Source organism: Aulostomus chinensis, chromosome 17 (genome assembly GCF_037954235.1).
Source record: "Aulostomus chinensis isolate RoL2024-O1b breed Wild chromosome 17, RoL_Achi_v1.0, whole genome shotgun sequence".
NCBI lineage: Eukaryota > Metazoa > Chordata > Actinopteri > Syngnathiformes > Aulostomidae > Aulostomus > Aulostomus chinensis.
Window position 1 is genome coordinate 4,055,664 of NC_141336.1, and position 19,766 is coordinate 4,075,429.

Consider the following 19,766-nt stretch of genomic DNA (forward strand, 5'->3'; position numbering starts at 1 on the left):
GGAATTTGTGAACGTATGACGCATACGTGAGGGATCACTAAGAGATTATTGATTCAGTTTATCCCGTGAAGATTCTTGAGGTAAAGCAAAAGCCACTCATGCACCAGTCGGCCAGAAAGTGCACATCAACAGTGATGAACCACAACTGCTTCCAGAAGTATTCCAGAACGTATCTGTAATAATAGTTGGTTGTTTGTTTGTTTTTTATGATGTTAATGGCAGACACACATAAGAACCCACTTGCGTTTAAGTTCATTAAATTACTTTTGTTGTCATAGTTACAATAATAACTGAAAATGTGCAACCTGTGCTTGCAAATAGGATTCAGACGGTTAGTTGGAGCATCCACGGCCTCACCTGCGCACGTTCACGTTAGCTTTCAGCGCCATATTTACTGGTAAATTGAATGGCTGCTAAAGTACACGTGTCAGCTTACCGAGGGACAAACAAGTAGGTAATGAAACCAACATTTCCTTTATCCTTTTGACTCTGTGTGCATATGTGTAGTCTTTCTTGATTTATTTTAAAATCCCAAAGGTAAGATACATAAATTGCTTCATTGGAATAAATATCTCAGCTTCAGAATACAGAACATGTCAGAACAGACGCTATATGTGCAGGAACGATGTCGTATTTACTGTCATCAAGACACACACGTGAAGTTGCCCCGCCCTGATTCCCAGTCACTCCTGATAATGGCCTTTTAGTGCACTGATAACATCCACATCTGCTCAGCAGCGTCTCTGAACACGAGGACATCATTTTACAAGAGCGCCATTAATACGCCTGGAGAGGCAGCAGGAAGTTGAAAGGATACCAAACTTATTTATGAAGCGGTGATCCCGAAGAGCCGTTGGCTCGGAGTTTCAGCCCAGAAGAGATTAAACTCTCTATATTTCTCTCCTCCGGAGCAGAAAAGGAATTCATCAAAGTGCCACCACAGCGATGAAATGATACGGGTGTTTACTGACAGATGTGGAATCCAAACAAATACCCCTCTCACTCTGAATTTTAAAGATGGATACACATCAGGAAACATAACACCCTCTTAAAACATTTAGAGACAGTCTAGAAGAGCTTTCTGTTTCTTATTGATACGTGCAGCACATTTGAACCACAGCACTGGTGTCTCCGAAACTTTGCCTATCAGCCTGATGTGGCTGCTCACTGTGTTGGAATCAACAAACTCATTCATGTCGGCCTGCAAGAGACCAAAGAAGTTGAGTAAACGTGACTGAAGTGGCTCTATGGAGCTAAATCAGTGTTCCCTCTTGTGAGCTGATAGGACGGCAGCCGTGGCGACGGCTCCTCATCTGGTCTACACTCCTTCCTGTCCTTCCACCATCCCTCTCTCAGTACCCCAGTGTGTGTGCGTGTGTGTGTGAGAGAGAGAGAGACAGGGAGAGAGACAGAGGGAGAGAGAGAGGCAGGCGTGGAAAGACTTCCCACATAAAGAGGCCTTTTCATCCCCGGGGCCGCAGCCTGCCTGTCGGCCCCTGGAGGAGTTTGTAGAGGATAAATAAACCTCTTCAGCCTCACAGAAAAGATGGAGTCTGTGAGCGGCACGTTAACGGACAGCGTGCCGAAGTATCTCAAAGAGAGACTTTATATTATTCTGAAGGGCTATTTGTTATGATATTGAGCTGAGAGGGTAAGTAGGGCCAGGAGGGCAGGGGCCTCTTGATTTATGGAGTGACCGTCCCGCCTGTACCGCACACACACACACGCACACATTTACAATCGCAGATACATACTGTACACACACATCTACACGCACACACAAATATATCACACATTACTTCCAGCTGGCCTCAGGTTCCGGAGAAAATGTCCCCCCACACACACACACACACACACACACACACACACCAGGCAGTCGATAGCTCACACATGCTGCACCGGACGAGGAAACAGCGGGAAAGTCTAGATGTTGATGTCAAGCTGGACGCCAGCAGAACGCTGCGGCACAGCTTTCATCAGCCTCACTTCAGACCTGATTTATTCAGGAAAAGTGTTTCACGGAGAACAGGACCTTTTGATTTTGCGCTTTTAATTGCACAAGTAAAAATATGACATTCTGGTCAGAGTGGTGTGGTTATTTTCCACCGTATTCATATTTTAGTATAATTGAATGAGTATTTTTGGCCCTCAGTGGCTTCGTTGTTCTCCATCCTGCACTGATGATGTGATGTAGAAGCAGCATGGAGAACAATCATCATTGAGCAGTTATGTCAAGGACATTAAAGATAAAACAGATTACTTTTAATTTTTAGTTTTTTATCACATTTATATGAAGTCTTGTGCAGTTTTTGCATTCACCAAAGTTCATTTTGATGCTCTTGTTATTTTTTTTGCTAAACATTCCATGTGTACGTACTGTGTGCATATAGTCTCTACAAATGTAGGCTACATTTTTTTCCCAATGACTTGTATTTAAAAAATTAAATAAAAATGCCAGTTAAGTAAAAATGGCAATTAAAAGTAACACTGGACCACAATTTTCATAAATTCAGCACAAAAGTATTCAAATGTTGTCCCGGCTAGTGCTGCAAGATTAATGAAATCGCTAGAAAACATCCATCCATCCATCCATCCATCCATCCATCTATTTTCTGTACCGCTTATTCGTTAAGGGTCGCAGGGGGTGGAGCCTATCCCAGCTGACATTGGGTGAGGGCGGGGTTCACCCTGGACGGGTCACCAGTCCATGGCAGGGCCATCAGGAGCAATCAGGGGTTTGGTATCTTGACGCTAGAAAACAATAAAAATGCTTAATTTTTGTAAAAGACATTTTTGTGTTTTTGTCATTTTTCATTTTTTATGTCATTGCACAAATCTTTGATTCGGTGATTTTAGTCTGTATGTTTGAGTTGAGAGAGGCAGATCTTTTTTTTTTGTTTGTGTACATTTTTCTTCAAGTGGAATCATGCTTCCATTTGTGTTTAATACTGAATATTGTACACAAAAATCGCACGACTTTCTTCACCAAATCGTGCAGCCCCAGTCCCAGCCGGACTGGAAACTGCGTCACAGATGCCACAGGAGGCGGTTTTCACAAAGCAGGTGAAGGACCTGACTTCCTGTAAAGGTTTCTGGGAAAGTTCCTCTTTTCTCAAACAACCCCGGAGCTTTTCCTGGTTTGGCGTCACTGTCAGATTCAGGGAACCACAGGAGAACTGGCCCAGTTTGACTCACTAAAAAAAACACACTGACACAGCTCCTGGGTTTTTTTTTTTTCTAAACTTGCGCGCATGCATGTGAAGGTGACTGAGTGTCACATGATCCCACCTGTTTGACCATAGCTGGACGCTCGCAGCTGGAATGTTCCTGTCACTAGCGAGGAATTCCTCCGGCTGTGACACACTTGTACGACCGCATTTACGTGCTGCATCGCTGCCTGTTGTCAAGGTGATCAAACATGTGACCTCACCTGTGGTGCTGGAGGTTGAGCTGCGGCACTAAGTGAAGCCTTTCAAGCCAAATCCACTTTTATTCAAAGTGCAGCATTCGGAGCAGAAACAGTTCTCTGACGGGGACCTTTTTCGCTGTAGGAAGGACGGATCTTTGTTTTGTTCTGTCAGTATTTGCATTTGTTTGTCCTCTGGCGGTGGAACATCCAAACGGTGCACAAGCGGCCAGTCTATCCTCTTTCCTAGGATCAAAGCAAATGTATTCTTTTTAGCACAGGATCAAATGAATGTATTGTAAATCCTAATGAATTAGTTTGTATTTGTAGTTTCCTCCACCGAAGCCACTGTTTGCTTTAAGTGCATATGAATAATGACCAGTAAAACAGTTTGTAGTTGAGCTCCCCCCTTTTTATACAAGACAGCACTTGTCACACTCAGAATCGGAATCAGCTGAAAGCACGCAGGAGGAACAAACCTCAGACTCAGGATGTGGCTCCATAATCCAGATTACAACCACTTCTTCGGTTTATTGCCGCATATAATCCTGGGAGCTCAGCATGGAGGTATTCTGGCGAGTGTTTTAGTTCTTGAGACCACAATTGAAAGGTCTCGGTCTTGTCTTAGGATCTGCCACATTTTTTCTGGGTCTTGTCTCAGTCCTGCAGACTCGAGATTAAATGAGGAGACCCGTCCAGACCACGGCTGTTTCCGACAAATCGCCTGTGTGTTATTTGATATAATGATACAACCATTAACTTGATGAGTTTCTCTCTCTCTCTCTCTCTCTCTCTCTCTCTCTCTCTCTCTCTCACACACACACACACTTGCCTGGAACCAGAATGTTATTCCCTCCCAAATTAATCCCTTGTGGTCTATGATGTGTGGATTCCCAGTTTGAAATTTCATCAAAACCTGTCCATTAGTTTCTGAGGTATTCGGCTCACAACAAACAGACACGCATCACATTATCTGGCTCACTGGTCAAGGGGAAGTCCACACACACCAGCAGAAACAGGGCTTAAACCGAGTCCATCTGCACGGCTCCCCACCAGCAGTGTCAAAATACGTGTCGGTAATTCGGCCCTTTAACGATGAAACGTGTGCTTAATTCAGAGTCATGGTTCCATCCCGCCTCGGGGCCGCCGCTCGCTCTCAGCAGCCAGAGGAGGTTGTTCCTGAGTGCGCAGGCACCATAAAGCTGAAGTGAACTACGACTCTCTGGAGATTCTTATATCTACTCCATCAAGCCCACTTCCTCATGTTTAAGACCTGAAGATATTCTAAGGCCTCTTTTCTCATTTTCTTTCTCCGAGGTCCCAGGTAATACGTGACACTTGGGAGGGGGTCATGCCGGGGTTGGATTTATTCTCCCTGCACCGCCGCCCCTGTGTGTTTCTGCTCCTGAATGGAGCTTTTTGTTAGGAAAATATGTTGTAGATAAAGTTGTGGCTGCCAGAGGCCCCGAGGAGAAGTGCACAGCCGCTCTGAGTACCTCAAATATTCAATCATTTTAATTGGTTTGATAAGACAAAGATGACACATTTCTCATCCGTGAAGGTCACGTTACGTAACACCAGCAGAGGAAAATCTCTGAGCATGTCTGAGGTATGCGGGACAGTTGGTAGTACAGACATGAAGTCAAACCGCGTTATTACGGTAAGGCGGTGCGTGCCTTGGCTATGAGAGGAGTTTTTAAGATTTTGAAAACTCATAAGTGGAGATGAGGACTTTTACAAATCAGAAAAATAAAGACGGCAACGGCTCATGGGGTCCTTTGAATTTAGTACACAATCAATGTTTTTCTTCAGTGACATTGTTACTTCGGCCAAGATGACGCGATGGGAGTGAGTGAATGAATGAGATGATGGATTTGAATGAAATTTGGTGAAAAGTGCAAAATCCTAAACAAAATTCAGGGATACAATATTATTATTATTATTATCATCATTATTATTATATTGTTGTTACACTATGTGTGGTGAACCACACAGCAGAAAATACAAACAAATGCGTTAAATTTAAACACGGTCCAGCGAAGAACTAAACTGTGGTACTGTATCCAGATCAGGACTGACATGCCAACAAGGGACAAGTTATTTGAACTGTTTTTCAAACTGTAGATCCTGGATCCTGACAAAGCTCGAGACCATCGGCAGGATAGAGGTAGTCGCCGTGTTTTATATGTTGTAGAGGAAATTCTATTAACTGGTGAACTGGTTGGAAGTTTCAGCTTCTGGAAATCATCAGGACCTGTGACAGTCAATACCTTTCAACGATTTTGTTGAGCCATGTATTTTAATTGGAAGGAAAAGTATGTTGCTCCTGGAGATGTCGTGGACTGGGATCTGTTTTTTGACGGAACCTTAACCAACAGATTTGTATTCTACGTTTATGTTGTCTCGCCATGTAGCCTCGGATCATAGCTCGGCGACCTGTTTCGAATTACCACTGTTCCGTCTTTTGCACAGCAAGTGAAGCTCACCCGAACAGGGCGCAGTGTGCGTTGATGAGTCCTGAAGCCTGAATGTGAAATAAACCTCCGCGTCACCTGCGTTTCTGCGACGGTGTTTTGGTCTCGGCGGTTTGTCCGCAGCAGCAGCAGGCCTCATATTGAAAGACCCCATCTATAATTCACAGCACCTATTATGTATTCCCCGTGAAGATTGTCTCGTCTGGGCTGGCTCTGATTTCAACCTTGCCCATCAACCGCAATTTCCCAATCTCAGTTGGAGGCTGTCTGTGCCAGATCGCTGGAGCTGCCTGACTTCACATTTGCTGCCTGTCAGTGCCGCCGCTGCCCTTTCAGCGGGTCAACAGCGGGTGTGTTTGCCTTCATAAATCACACTTTTAACACACCTCGTTCAGCCTTTCCCATGAGCGTCTGGGTGTGTGTGTGCTGTGTACTCTGTTGCCTGAGCAGCTCATTGAAAGACGAACACAGCGGGTGTTTCTTGCGCATGTGAAAGTATGCATGTGTACATCCCAGCGTTCCCTTGACTGGTTTCCAGGGCGACAATGAATGTGTCTGAGGCACGCTGACGACGATCATGTGTAATTGAGGTCTGGATGTGAGGAGACACCTCTGATTTAAACGCCGAGGAGACTCCAGGGAAGCCTCTGTTTATTTATTCAGACATGTTCCTCCATCGCTCCTCCAGTACATGTTGATTTTTCCCTGGCGCTAACCAAGCTGGCACGCAGACCGTGGCCAGTAAATTAGCTGATGTTTGACAGAGAACGTTGAAGTGACGAAAGCCCCAAAGCTGTCTTCTTCTTCTTCTTCTTCTTCTTCTTCTTCTGCTTCTACCTGATGGAATAGAATGTTTAGCTGATAGCTTGTCAACAGGTTGCCAAAGATGTGTTGCTGGAGGAGGAGGGGTCCTCTCTCAAACTGAAAAATCCATTTTACGTGCATAGTGGCACGGGTCATATGAATGGAGTGCTTGTCTCAGTGTACTGGAACTGGAGAAGGATCCATCTATTTGTAGAAGTATCTTCACCTCCAGAACACTAGGTGGCAGTATGAACGTTTTATATACGTCTTCTGGGCAACACACAACACCAAGGCTGCGTCCAAATTGCCAAGTGGCAACCTACGTCCTACTGCTACGACCTACCGCTACGTCCTACTCCTTCAACCTAAACATTTTAAATTGGTGGTGAAGCACGACCTCTGCTGGCAGAGCACAGATACTGCAAATAGGTGGACAGCACCAACGAAAGCCCCACCTGCTGGCCTGACGGTCGTACTGCACTCCACTCTGAACGCACCTTTCACTTATTCTCTAATATTAAGCACATGAACGCACCTGTAAAGGTGCGCTCACATGCATCGCGTTTGGTGTGAACACACCTTTTGTCATCAACAACGACTATAAATGTTGGTGTTGCATAAGAATGGGAGACTGTTGGTGGCGCAAACTTTGCTTGCGCGTCCACAAGTTTTTAGGGGACGACGAAGAAGTCCGCGGTGCATTGTGGGCCATAGGTTGCTCCATAGGATGCACCTGAACCGACCTACAATGTGGGCGTATTTAGGCTGGAATTTAGGTTGCGAAGTAGGTCGCTACTCAGTTGTGGTTTCAGACAGCCTACGACCTGCTCTGAGACCTACGATCAGACCTACTTGGCAATTAGGACGCAGCCCAAAATTACGAGCCGAGTATTTGATTCCTGGCTACATTGTGTGGGTGTGTTGTGGGCTTTTAGAGATACGTTTCCCTCTTATTATGTGTTTATATGTATTTTAAAAGTAGGACTAAGACATTAAATCCACCTTTTCTACAATTTGTTAATGTCGTGGCTGTTTGTTTGATCATTAAATGATGATTTGATTCTGAAAACTCACGATTAGATTCAAGTGATCTCAAAACATGTTTTTAAAAAAAACAACACCTTGTTCTCTCTTCCTGCATAGAATCCGTGTCCAGTGAGACGGCCTTCCTGGAGGACTATGTTCTGGGCATGGGGGACACCCTGGAAATGTCATGTGACCTGGAAGACCCCTCCCAGGTTGTTATCTGGTTCAAAGATGGCGTGGGGCTGGTGCCGAACAACCGCACGCGGGTGGGCCAGAGATTGTTGCGCATCATCAACGTGTCGTATGAAGACTCTGGCGTCTACTCGTGTCGGCTCGCACACAACAATGCACTGCTCAGCAACTACACCATCCGGGTGACAGGTGAGACACGTGAAATCCCCAGCTGATGGAAGACGTGCCTCCGTAGAAGCCCCCTGCACCAGAGGCCAGAATTCATACATGAGAAATCTTAGTCTTTAACCAAATCTTCCCATCCAGGAGAATTTTTTAAGCAAAACAAGTGGCTGCAAAGTACCAGTGGAAACAGACGTTTTGGCTGCAGCTCTCTGAAAACTGATCTGCTTTGGGTTTTATGCCCATCTGACAAATAAGAATCAGAGTATTTCCTATCAATAAACATTGTCAAGCCGTCATGTCTCAACATGACAGCTTTTCATAGCCATCACTAGAAAAACTGGGAAAACTTTTCTCTGTTGGAAAAAGGCTTCTTATTTTCTCCCCCTGCTTGGTTTTGACTCCCAGTGAGCTGCCTGCCAAACTGCACGCACACACACACACACACACACACACACACACACACAGCATCACACTAGCACAGACGTTCACCAGCCCTCTCTGAGCCAGGTTTCTCACAGACTGGCCTCCTGATGCACAGATAAAGGTGAAATTTGTTACAATGGAACGTGCAACTTCTTAAACAAGTGTGTGTGTGTGTGTGTGTGTGTGTGTGTGTGTGTGTGTGTGTGAGAGTAGTAGTTTAAAAGTCAGGCAGCATTTTCCTGTAAAACTCACGGACACCAGCTGAGCCTGTTATTGACAACTAATTAGAAAGCAATTAGCTCGAAACATATCAGCATTGAAAACAGATGGGGTGGCAAGAAATGAGAGCATTTGCTCCCCCTGGACTCACCCCCTCCGTCTCCTGACACACACACACACACACACACACACACACACACACGAACATGTTTGGCTGCAAGCCGAGGAGAAAATGGCCTTTTCCAGGCCTGTTCAGAGGTGTGTAGTTTTTCCTCCTGGACCCACATATCAGCTCCAGACTGCAAGAGGACACATGCAAACACACTCCCCACATTAATGATTTAAAAGGAAGAAAACCTGTGTCCTAACCATGTTGGTCAGCCATGAATTATCAGTGTTTTCTGTTCAAACAAGTGCAAAAAAAAAAAACCTACATAGGTGAGACAACTGAATTCAGCCTGCAACCGACGTAGCGCTGGAACGAAGCACGTTCACAGGAAAAAGCACTGCACATCGACCAGTACCGTCTGCTTCCTTTTATATTAAACCCAACTATTTGTTACTTTTATTTGATTTTTTCCTCCATGAGCATTAACTAAATAATGCTGGCCCATTCTACTACAAATGATTCTGAAGCAATACCTCACCTGAAAAGTTTTGCTTTCCTTCAAGCATTCACAAAAGTTCTCTTGGTCACACTCATGTTCTCTTCTCTCCTGCGTGACTTCTTTGAGACTGCAGAAAGAGCAAGCCACGTATGTTTAGCTTGAAGCTAGTGGCAGCTGATAGCTATGCAAAAGCAAAACTGTTCAAAAATATCTCTGGCCACTTCTGCGCTATTTCTCAAAGTGGAAAACAATAGAGAAAACACAATGCGCTAAGAAAAAAAAGCCACTGTCCACACAAGTCTTACACGCTTTACTTTTTACAGTTGTGTGGTGGTGATATCCTGTTCTCGCAGCTGCCGCCATGCACCCACGTTTCCTCCCTCTATAGTAAACACTTGGATGTGCCTCCATCTAAAACACACATGGAGTATTGTGTTTAGCCTCAAATATTTGAGTAAGGTGTCAGATATTTAGAAGCCATATCAGATTTAGCACCTGGATGGTGTCCAGACAGCAGTGGTTCAACGGCCGGCTCATAATACACACACACACACACACACACACGGAAGCACGAAACTGTAATATGAAAGAATAAAATGGTTATTTGTTCGCCAGCTTTCGTCATCTCTGGAGTTCTACTGAAGGAAGAGAAAAAGCGTATAATGTTGGATGAACACAGGCGTCAGTCAGTTTTACCAAAATCAAACCATCAGACAATCGACCTGATCAAAAATAAAATTCTCAAAAATGTTTCTCTGTACTCAACTGAAGAAAAAAACTCCATGACATTTCCATCACTCCCAACAAAACTTTTCTTTTGTCATGTAATGTTCGCAATTGAGATAAACTCTATATCTTCAAACATAACTCTTTCTATTAGCACTACCATGGACCTTTCCCATAAAAGACCTTTTATATCACAATGAGTTGCTTGTCAAAGGTTGCAATTGTCTCCCCGTTGCTGCAGAGGAAACTCAGACTAATGCTTGAAGGCTCTCACGCACATTACATTCCTCCAGAATTTGACCTGGAACTATTCCTGTCATGTTGCTACTCTGGTACTTTTGAGTGTTTTCTTGTCTTATGGTGCTAAACCCTGTGATTTACCACTTGCTGGAAGTTGTAGCGTGTGTGCTCGAGCGGACTGACAGCTCTACGTGTCGTGGATCGTAGCGGACGATGCGCTGGAGACTCTGTAAATGGATGTTTTTAGTTAGTTTTGCCGTGGTTAGCAGTTAGCGTGAAGTCTCCATCAGCCTCCAACTAAATGGATGCGTCTGGCTCTTTCTGGAGTCGCAGAGAAATGATGCTGGAGGGAAAAAAATCGTTGTGAGAACACGTTTTTTTTGGGTGAAATATCGTTTTAATATCAGAATATTCCCATCTATGTAAAGGCATTGAGACATTTGAATGTGGTAGAGTCACTGTTCATGTCATTAGTTACACGTGTGCTTTCACTGCTTTGACAAGTCAGAGTGTGTCCCTGAGAAAGGCCTCCACGCACCAGTTAGCATGCTGACATTAGCGCACGGCAATGCTGAGTCAAGCCGGACAGCCCCAGAGAACACACACTGTTGTCTAAAGAGTCTGTGCTCTCCTGTGAGTTATTTCTTTAGTAACACAATGTTCTATAGTGAGATTTATTTTGACAAGCACTACAATTTTCTAAAGGTTGGATCTCATGTTAATAATGGAGCTGCTCCAGTCTGTAATGTGAGCCAGACAAATGTCTTCCTCCTGAGCAGCTCCACAGTAGTTGTAGAGGGGAGACATTTTCCTTCATAACTCACCCCAGAAATACACCCGCCATCTTTTGATTTAAGAAAAGCATCAATCTGCACTAATTGACAGCACAGTTTGCTATATTTTCACAAATAGATACAGCAGGATGGAGTTTATCGTTTCCCGCACCAGGGAAATTCACGTGTTGCAACAGTTCAACAGTGAGTCATGTCACCTTGACTCAAAAGAGTACACACACCTTTTATAGTACATTCACCTTTTACTTCCCACTGATAGACAGACAGATAGACAGACGGATAGAAAATACAGTACATGTGCATTTTTGGTGTTTACCTTCATTTAGTGTGCTGCTACAAATGAACCACGTTGAATCTGCTCATCAGACAAGCTGACACCACCATATTAATATTCCCGACTATGGTTTGAACACATTCAGTAACCATAGATGCCACATTAACATTATTTGTATGCAATACATTTGTGGGACTTACTTTATTTTTGATCTCATATTACAGTGATGAGCTGCTCTTCTTGAGCAAACATGTTTAGGAACAATGTCACGTGACACTTGATGGTTCAATTCATGAAATGTCCATTTTCTGAAGGTGTGTCAAACAAACAGCCTGATTGGGCAGCCGTGATGAAGTCTCGTATGCCAGTTGGCACCATCTACTTTAGCATCCGATTTTCATTTTAATCCAAATAGAAACCATTCGGAGAAGATGGGCAGCGGAAGAACATGCAGGGAAACCCCCACTGAGCACGTGCCAAGGAAGTGCCATCACTCTCCTGTAGATTTTTTTTTCCCCCTGCTCAGAGGAATTTAGTGTGTCTCCCCTGGAGGTGTCAAATAATGGAAACCCAAAACCTGCTTGTCAGGAAATTATTTCAGGTCAAATCGAAGATTTTTCACCTCAGTGTTCGATGCGGGGAATGTAAACAGTCGAGGAATAATTAGATGTTACATGACGAGCTTGCCAGTGTGTTAAGATATCTGGAGAGAGTTGTTAATGTCTGTAAACGTGTGTGTATTTGTGTGTCTGCATTCATGCACGCACGCACACACACACTCGGGCGAACAGCGACACTAATGACCCTCTCATTTGTAACATCTGTGGAAATGTTTGGCTTGTAATCTCAGAGAGAGCCGCCACACTGAGAACTGTAGGCTCATTCATGACCGTCCCGCCGTGCACACACGCAGGCTTGAGTCTCCGTGCGTACAACCATGCTTATCCATTCGGAGCGCGGAATCACCACTGGGCTTCAGTTCCACACAAAAGTCCTGCGGTGCTGTTTTTATTTGTTTCTTTCTGACCTCTGTTTCCTGGTAGCCGATTAAAAATAAAGGCCTTTTTCTGAGTTGAACAGGTGGAGAGGCTCCCTGTCACCTGACGTTTGACGTTTGATGAACGTGTCCTACTGTTTTTCTCTTGCAGATTCTCTGTCGTCTGGTGATGATGAAGATTATGATGAAGACCCAGAAGATGCAGGTAATACAAATGGTGAATTCTTATTTACTCCCCTTTCAAGCTACATTTTTATGTCATAAGATAGAAATTGTTTGGTTTTTACTAAGCTTCCCTGGTTTTAGATGCGGCTCACAGGCAAAGCCAGTAGGATATGTTACCACTCAAATAACTGAGCCATAAAGCTGCTCTGCTTTTACTGAGAGGGAATGACAAAGTAGATGAGTCACAAAGAGGAGTATGCTGTATACGTTGTCAGGCATTCATCTGGGCATGGGCGTTTGGCTTGTCTGACTAGATGGCAACTAAATGTATGCAGTAGTACATCATAATTCCCCATAAACGCACATCCTCCCTCAGAATCAGGCCCTCAGTGCTCATGAAGCTCATCGTCACCAGGTAAACCTCTCCGCGTCTCGCACCAGGGGGTGATAGCGCGCGTGGCTCCAGCGAAGCGTACAGCGCGCACTCTCTTGGCCGAGCTGGCCACTTCTGCTGAGCCCTGTCCCATTAGCCCATTAGCAAGTTTTCAGATAATAACCATGAGTCCTCTGGAGGTGCAGAAATACTCATCCCCTGATTTGAGTGATTTCACTGCACAGCCACTGGAACGCCGAGCGAGTGCATTTGTGGGCCATTATACATCCATTATTAGATTAATTACACCAGATCACTTTCATACGGTTGGAATCCGAGTGTTACATCAGTATTTGGAGTGATGTGACTTTTATTACCCCTCACTGTCTTGCTGTGCACACATTAAAGCATTTCCCCAGAGCGCTAAAGTAAACGCAGCCAAGGCACAGATGAGAAGCCGGTGATTCTCCAGCGGGTAACACCCCACTCCGCGCGCTGTTGTGATGTGAGCTGTTTTGGCATTCAGAGATGTGCGGAGTTCAGGTGCAGGTGAACAAAGAAAGATGAGGGATGGCTTCTTCTGGTTGCGCACACTTTTTATTTTTTATTTTTTTTTACACGCTCTGTTCTGTCAGCTAGCGTGACTCCGTAGGGACAGACAGTGTCTCCGCCACTCAGCGGGTTCTGGACCAGCTAGACGCCAAGCTGTGCTGTCTTTGTTGTACTATACAGAAGGAAACAGGGGAAGGTGAAGAGCACACTCCCAGAGACAGATGAAAACACACGGAGGACTAACATGATGGATGTGCAGTGGAAGGAAGGTAGAAGACTGACTGAGCTGTTACCACTGCAAACAGCCCCTCATATTGATCTGAGTCCACTTCGGCATAACTGCATGACGGGCTCCCAACCAGGAGCTCAGACCTGAGCAGCCATGGTCACACTCAAGACATATAAGATGAGGGTGCTGATGGTGCTGCTGACACAGCCCAAATCTCTCATGGGTGTCATAAATAAAGACATAACCCCGAAGTCAACTGCAACGATGTGTCGTCCAAAAGCCCTCGTTTCATCGCCGTTTAACACACTCCCAGATAAAATAATGTGCTTTTGAGTTCTTTTCATTCATCTCATTTATCCGTCTGACTTTGTGAAGCGGTGCAGCACGCGCCAAGGAAGAGCCCATTCTGTGTTTTGGCAGATCCGTTGAACGCGGCAAATCAAAAAAATTGCAATTTTTCTTTTATTTCTTTTTTTTTACGTTGGACAGCTGACATCAGCTTGGCAGAGGTTTCTCTGAGTTTTTCCTCACTGTTGCAGGAGAATACACAAAAGAAATCTTTTATTTTTACAAGGCAACTGATGCTCAGGCGAAACTTTAGAGAAGCACAGCGAGTTGAAAACAGACAAAACCTTCAAATAAAGAGTTACAAGTGAAGAAACCACCTGCCATTCTCCTACCACATAATAAGTTATTTCTGTCACGTTTACAGACACAGGAATATACATATATATATATATATATATATATATATTCTGTCTCGCTCATACTTTCAACCTTTAATGTCTTCATTCTATTCACCTCATATGTAAAAGAATTACAAATGTAATCTTGCTTCATATTTGCCCTTTTCTCGAAGGCATTTGGCAGCTGCTCTTATCCAGAGAGATTACAGAGTAGCAGAGGAAGAGAGTAGCAGAGGAAGCTGGAGAGGAACGCGAAGGGAAGCAGCCTGTAGCCACCTTTGTACTGTCATGCTCATAGTTCTGAGAGTTTCGTAGCCTTCTGACAAAAGCACTCGTTCAGAAGCAAATCTGTCCTCTCGATGCTTTGCCAACAATCATTCTTGCATCTTAAATATTTTTGATCGATCGATAAATTTTAAGGCCAACAGGACGGGAGCACGCGACCCAGCGTGAGGGTAAACCTGCTGGAGGTGTTGTCCGTGACAAAAGCAACTGTTGTTTCTGCTCCCCGAACACAACAAACCAGCCGCTGCGAGTGAGCTCCTTCAGGATCAGGCGATACGGTGTTAACGCATTCCAGTAACGTCGAATTCTACCACCCCTCTTTTCTTCTTTTCCCAAACGACTTGAATTTGTTTTTCTGGGACGCACTGTTTTTGAAGGAGAGTACCTGGTGTACGCTTTTCACCCCTTCCAGTGTCATTTCACACCATATATTTGAAACCAGACACACTAATCTTGGACTCCTATGTGAAATCCCTTGTTGCTGCTTTGTCAGGTAGAGTCTAACACACGACTTTAAGATTCACATTCAAGACGGCAAGATATACAAGATACAATACAATGTGATACGATGCAATTAATGACAAGATATGATAAAACACAATATAATGGGACAGGAAGGGCGGCACGGTGCTGCAGGGGTCTTTCTGTGTGAGTCTCCATGTTCTCCCTGTTCCTGCTGGGTTCTCTCTGGTACTCCAGCTTCCTCCCACAGTCCAAAGACATCAAGAGGGGACCAGGTTAATCCAGACTCTAAATTGACCGTAGGCGTGGCTGGGAGAGCCAATGGTTGTCTGTCTCTATGTGTTGGCCCTGCCATGGACTGGTGACCTGTCCAGGGGGAAGGCTGCTGGGATAGGCTCCACCCCCACCACCCTCAACAGGAGAAGAGGGAGAACATGGATGGATGGATGGGATAGGATATACCTTATTGTATCCTTAGGGGACATTGACAGTTCTCGATAAGTTCGTTGTAACTCACCACTTTAGCGTAGCACTGCACAGATCCAGTATTAAGCAAATGCATGCACGTAGGTCAAAGGTCAGGCTGTGTATTGTTGTATTATAGTTTAAGATGTTCATGGAGGCATAAATGAGTTTCTAAATTGAAATTTTAGCATGTGCCAGAGGGTAAAAGCGTGAGAGTGGAGGACGCCTGATGAGCCCGTCATTATTCTCCTCTCAGCACAGGCTGCTCCTGAATAGATTGAAGGGACTGAACAAGACGGGTGGATTTTACCTCTGCGGCTGTGTGAACACTGTGTATCTGACAGCCTTGAATGTCGTGTCTAGTGTGATCTTGCCTAAAGTCCCTGGACAAGCTTGATGCCTGTAATGTAAAGCCTAAATGTGCAGCTTCACTTCACGTTGAAAGACTGGAGGGGTTTTTAAATGGGTCGAGGTGGCAGCAGCAGCTTACAGCAGACATCCCGAATGCCAGTAAATAGCCTCAGACTGCCAGACTTAATCTCTGGAAGTAAGTCTACCTCATGACATACAAGGCTTCGATTTCCTGGCCAAAAGAAGAAGGATTAGCCCAGAAACGTTAAACCCCATATCGCTGCTTAATGTCGACTAAGCCAGCGCTAATTAGCCTGCTGTAACAGGAAGGAGCCATGTGACGAGCCACACAGCCAGACGGAGAGTCCATGGCAACATCCGCATGCAGAGACGACCGTGATGGAGATGTGGAGACGGGGAAGGACTCGGGCTTTTAATGAGGGAGAAGGGGCCGAAAACATTTGCTGACTGAAAGCAAAACAGAGAGAATAGCAAAGCGAGGGGAGAGAAAATATGTGACAGAAAGGAGAAATTGAAGATTTGAGGAGTTGAGTCACTCGGAGCCATTGCTGTAGCTGCCAGTTGAAATAACGCTGCTGGCCTGAGCTGGGGGTTCAGAGACAAACAGAGACAGAGGAGACAGACAAGCTGCTGCAGTGATGAGCTCATTCTGTACCAACTTCTAGGACTCGCTCAGCTGTCTCCCACGGCCTTCTGGGAAAAAGTGGATAGAGTAGCAGCGCACAAACAATATTATCGCCCAATTTATAAGATTGACACTAGATTTAAATCTCAGTTTAATAGGAGGAGAAAGACAAGGACTGTGTGTGTTGCCTCTGTCTTTCCAGTCCACAATGAGTGAGTTAAAGTTTAACAAGCCTTAACACACACAGGAGTGATGTCATCGAATAAACTGTGAGGGGTACAAGTTGTGTTTCTGTGTACCGCTCACACTTCCCGTCAACAGGGGAACTTGATTCCTGTGGCCGCTGGTGCACCGGGAGAGCAGCATGTTGTTCTCCTATGTACTTGACGTAACTGCATCAAGTCAGGCCACATTTCTTTTGAGCATTCACCGAACTTTAGTCCCACAATGGTGAATGAAAATGTTTTGTGCATGAAGAAAAAGTAAAATCTCACTTGGAATCAGGTTTTGTAAAGAAAAAAAAAATCCTCAGAAAAGTCACATTTATTCAAATCAGAGAACGCATTGCAGTTAACACACTTTCAAAAACGGAGGTACGGGACAAAAGCAGTTCCACACTATTTAAGAATGTTTACTCGAAGGTACATGAGTGAATTAAAAAGTGCAGAATTGGTTCTCAAGTCACTAGAGTTTGATGTTTTGACTCTCTCTGAAGGGCATCCCCCAGCAACCAGCTTTTCTCCCGATTCAGGTACTAATTGGTACCTAAACTAAGGAGGCGATGTGGATTCATCAAAATCCATCCATGGCCGCCAAAAATAGGTCTTTGGAGCGTGATCCTAACTGTCCCCAGGGGCTTTATCTCCGATTAAAAATACATGACCTCAACGGATTTCATCAAAACATGCTCACATGTTTTGGAGATGTCAGTCATTTTATGAAAGAAAAAAAAAGGGTCCTCTGGGTCAAGAGGTTTTTCCTGGATGTCTTTGACAGGTCAGCAAAAATATCCTTCCAAAGTTCCCCAACTGTCTTCAAGTGTCTACAAGTTGATCTGAATCACTTCCAGTTAATCACTTGTTCCCTGTAATATGACTTTACACCCAAATTTCATCAAAACCCACCCATTACCATTTGGGATTTCCTGCGAAGGAACGAAGACACACTGGTGATCACATGACCTCCTTGGGGGAGGTGATAAACTGGACTTGAGTAGTTCCTTATTGGGGCAGTGAAACTATGATAACTGACAAAAATGTTATGAAGAGACGTTCAACAAAGTTTCAAAACCAGTGATGACCTGATGCAGACCCCCCTCCAACACACACACACACACACACACACACACACAAGCTCATGTTGGGCATTTGTTATCAAAAAGCGTATTTCTTGTAGTACACGCTCAGAGCCTGGGAAGTGGGAAGGTGCAGTGTGTATGTGTGTGTGTGTGTGTGTGTGTGTGTGTGTGTGTGTGTGTGTGACTGTTTGGGTGGGGGGGAGGAATGTTAACAGAGCTTAATCTGTGCTGTGTTCCTGAGCTATGCAGCCCCCTTGTTTACCCTGGCAGGAGAGCAGAGAGCCGGACGCCAGGCCACGCTACGCTGCTCGCCGGCCACCATTCCTCCGACACTGTTTGCCTTGAGTCCCTGCAGGCTCTCTGGGGCAGCGCACCTTCAAAGAGCACCAGTGTAATCTGTAATGAAATCTGCCTGTGTGCTCGCAGGCGTCAGCGAGAGCAAATTATACAATTACACAATTAACCCCCTCCTCCTCTTCCCCAGATCAGTGAGCGCTTAAGTGCCTTGTGCCATGGCGATCGGCACCACAGCATGCCCTGCTCCAACTAATTGCTGTTGCAGCAAAGTCGGGGTGATTCAGAGCCACAGTCACGCTCCCCCGACCCGCAACGGAGTCAGGAGAGCAAAAGGAAACAGAGCTTTCGGGGGCTGTGTGTGGTGGGCGTGTTTCTATGTGTGTGAAACACTTGTCACGGCAAACCTTGGTCCAAATACAAAGAAAATTGTAGTCACGCTTTGGGAAAAAAAAGCCCAGAGGCAAAAGGCAATCCTCTAAATGTGTTATTTTAACAATACAAAGTATTTGGAGCATTTTAATCTGCTAATCTGGATCTGCATCAAAATACACACGGCGACAGAAAAACGTACGGGTTACAAGCTCCAGATATTCCTCCCTTTGAGTGAGCGCATTAGTTCATGAGAAAATATGAAGAATCCTCTAAAATGCCCTCGCGTAGAAGGACGACAGAAAGAAAGCAAGAAAGAAAGAAAGCAAGAAAGCATTAGAGAAATTCCTGGAGTCTTTCCAAAAACAAATCACTGTGCTTGCTGGCTCACGGCCCAACTTTCCACCGACGTTCAATGAAACCCGCTCTGTTTTTGAGATATTATGCTAATTTACCAGAAGGGGGAGGAAGGAAAGAGTTTGAAGTCCATTCCATTTCTTTTATTGATATATATTGAACACACATTAATAAAACGCTCTGACCATGTGCCCCTTTTACCCAGCTGGTTTAAGATGTTCGGAAACCCAAACTTTTTGTGGATTTGATCAATGAGTCCTGGAGTGAGACCCCCCGCCCTCACACACACTCACACACACACACACACACACACACACACACACGCACACACACACACACACACACACACACTCACAAAGGTTAGTTACTGTTGTCCTTGGCAGTTGTAATAAAAAATAATTTTAAAAAAAACACCACCATGCCTTCAGTTGTAATATTTGTACTTCTCTCTTACCTCATCACCACTGAAATGAGCACATTCTAATCCATGACGGTGCTCCTCCAGCTCCAGTCTTGGACGAGCCCTGAAGAATGTTGCCTTCCTAAACAAAAAGTTTCAAGAACAAACTTTTATGATGTGTTAGTGTCCTGCGTGTGGTCTCGTCTGCTTCAGGTACAAATAACACTTGGTTAAGAAAACATTCTCCTCAAGCTGATGTTATTTAGTCTGGAAGATGACCTAATAGGTTTGTGTCATCCATCACCAAGTGAAAGTAACCAGATGTGTCACTGAGTTGAAGTACTTCATCACCGGGTTGACATACTTCATCACCGAGTTGACGTACTTCATCACCGGGTTGACGTACTTCATCACCGGGTTGGCGTACTTCATCACCGAGTTGACGTACTTCATCACCGGGTTGACGTACTTCATCACCGGGTTG

General features: G+C 44.8%; 1 protein-coding gene across 11 annotated transcripts in view; it reads left to right on the forward strand.

Annotated features, from left to right (window-relative positions):
- The window catches only part of fgfr3 (fibroblast growth factor receptor 3), an 84,876-nt gene that overhangs the window by 21,879 nt on the left and 43,231 nt on the right, over positions 1 to 19,766 (forward strand). For 10 of the 11 annotated variants that reach the window (XM_086183520.1, XM_086183525.1, XM_086183521.1 and 7 more), the window contains exons 3-4: positions 7,828 to 8,091; positions 12,500 to 12,565. In XM_086183520.1, coding sequence (XP_086039646.1) covers positions 7,828 to 8,091; positions 12,500 to 12,565 — 330 coding nt within the window. The remainder of the gene's footprint in view (positions 1 to 7,827; positions 8,092 to 12,499; positions 12,566 to 19,766) is intronic. The other variant, XM_086183519.1, reaches the window with a different exon arrangement.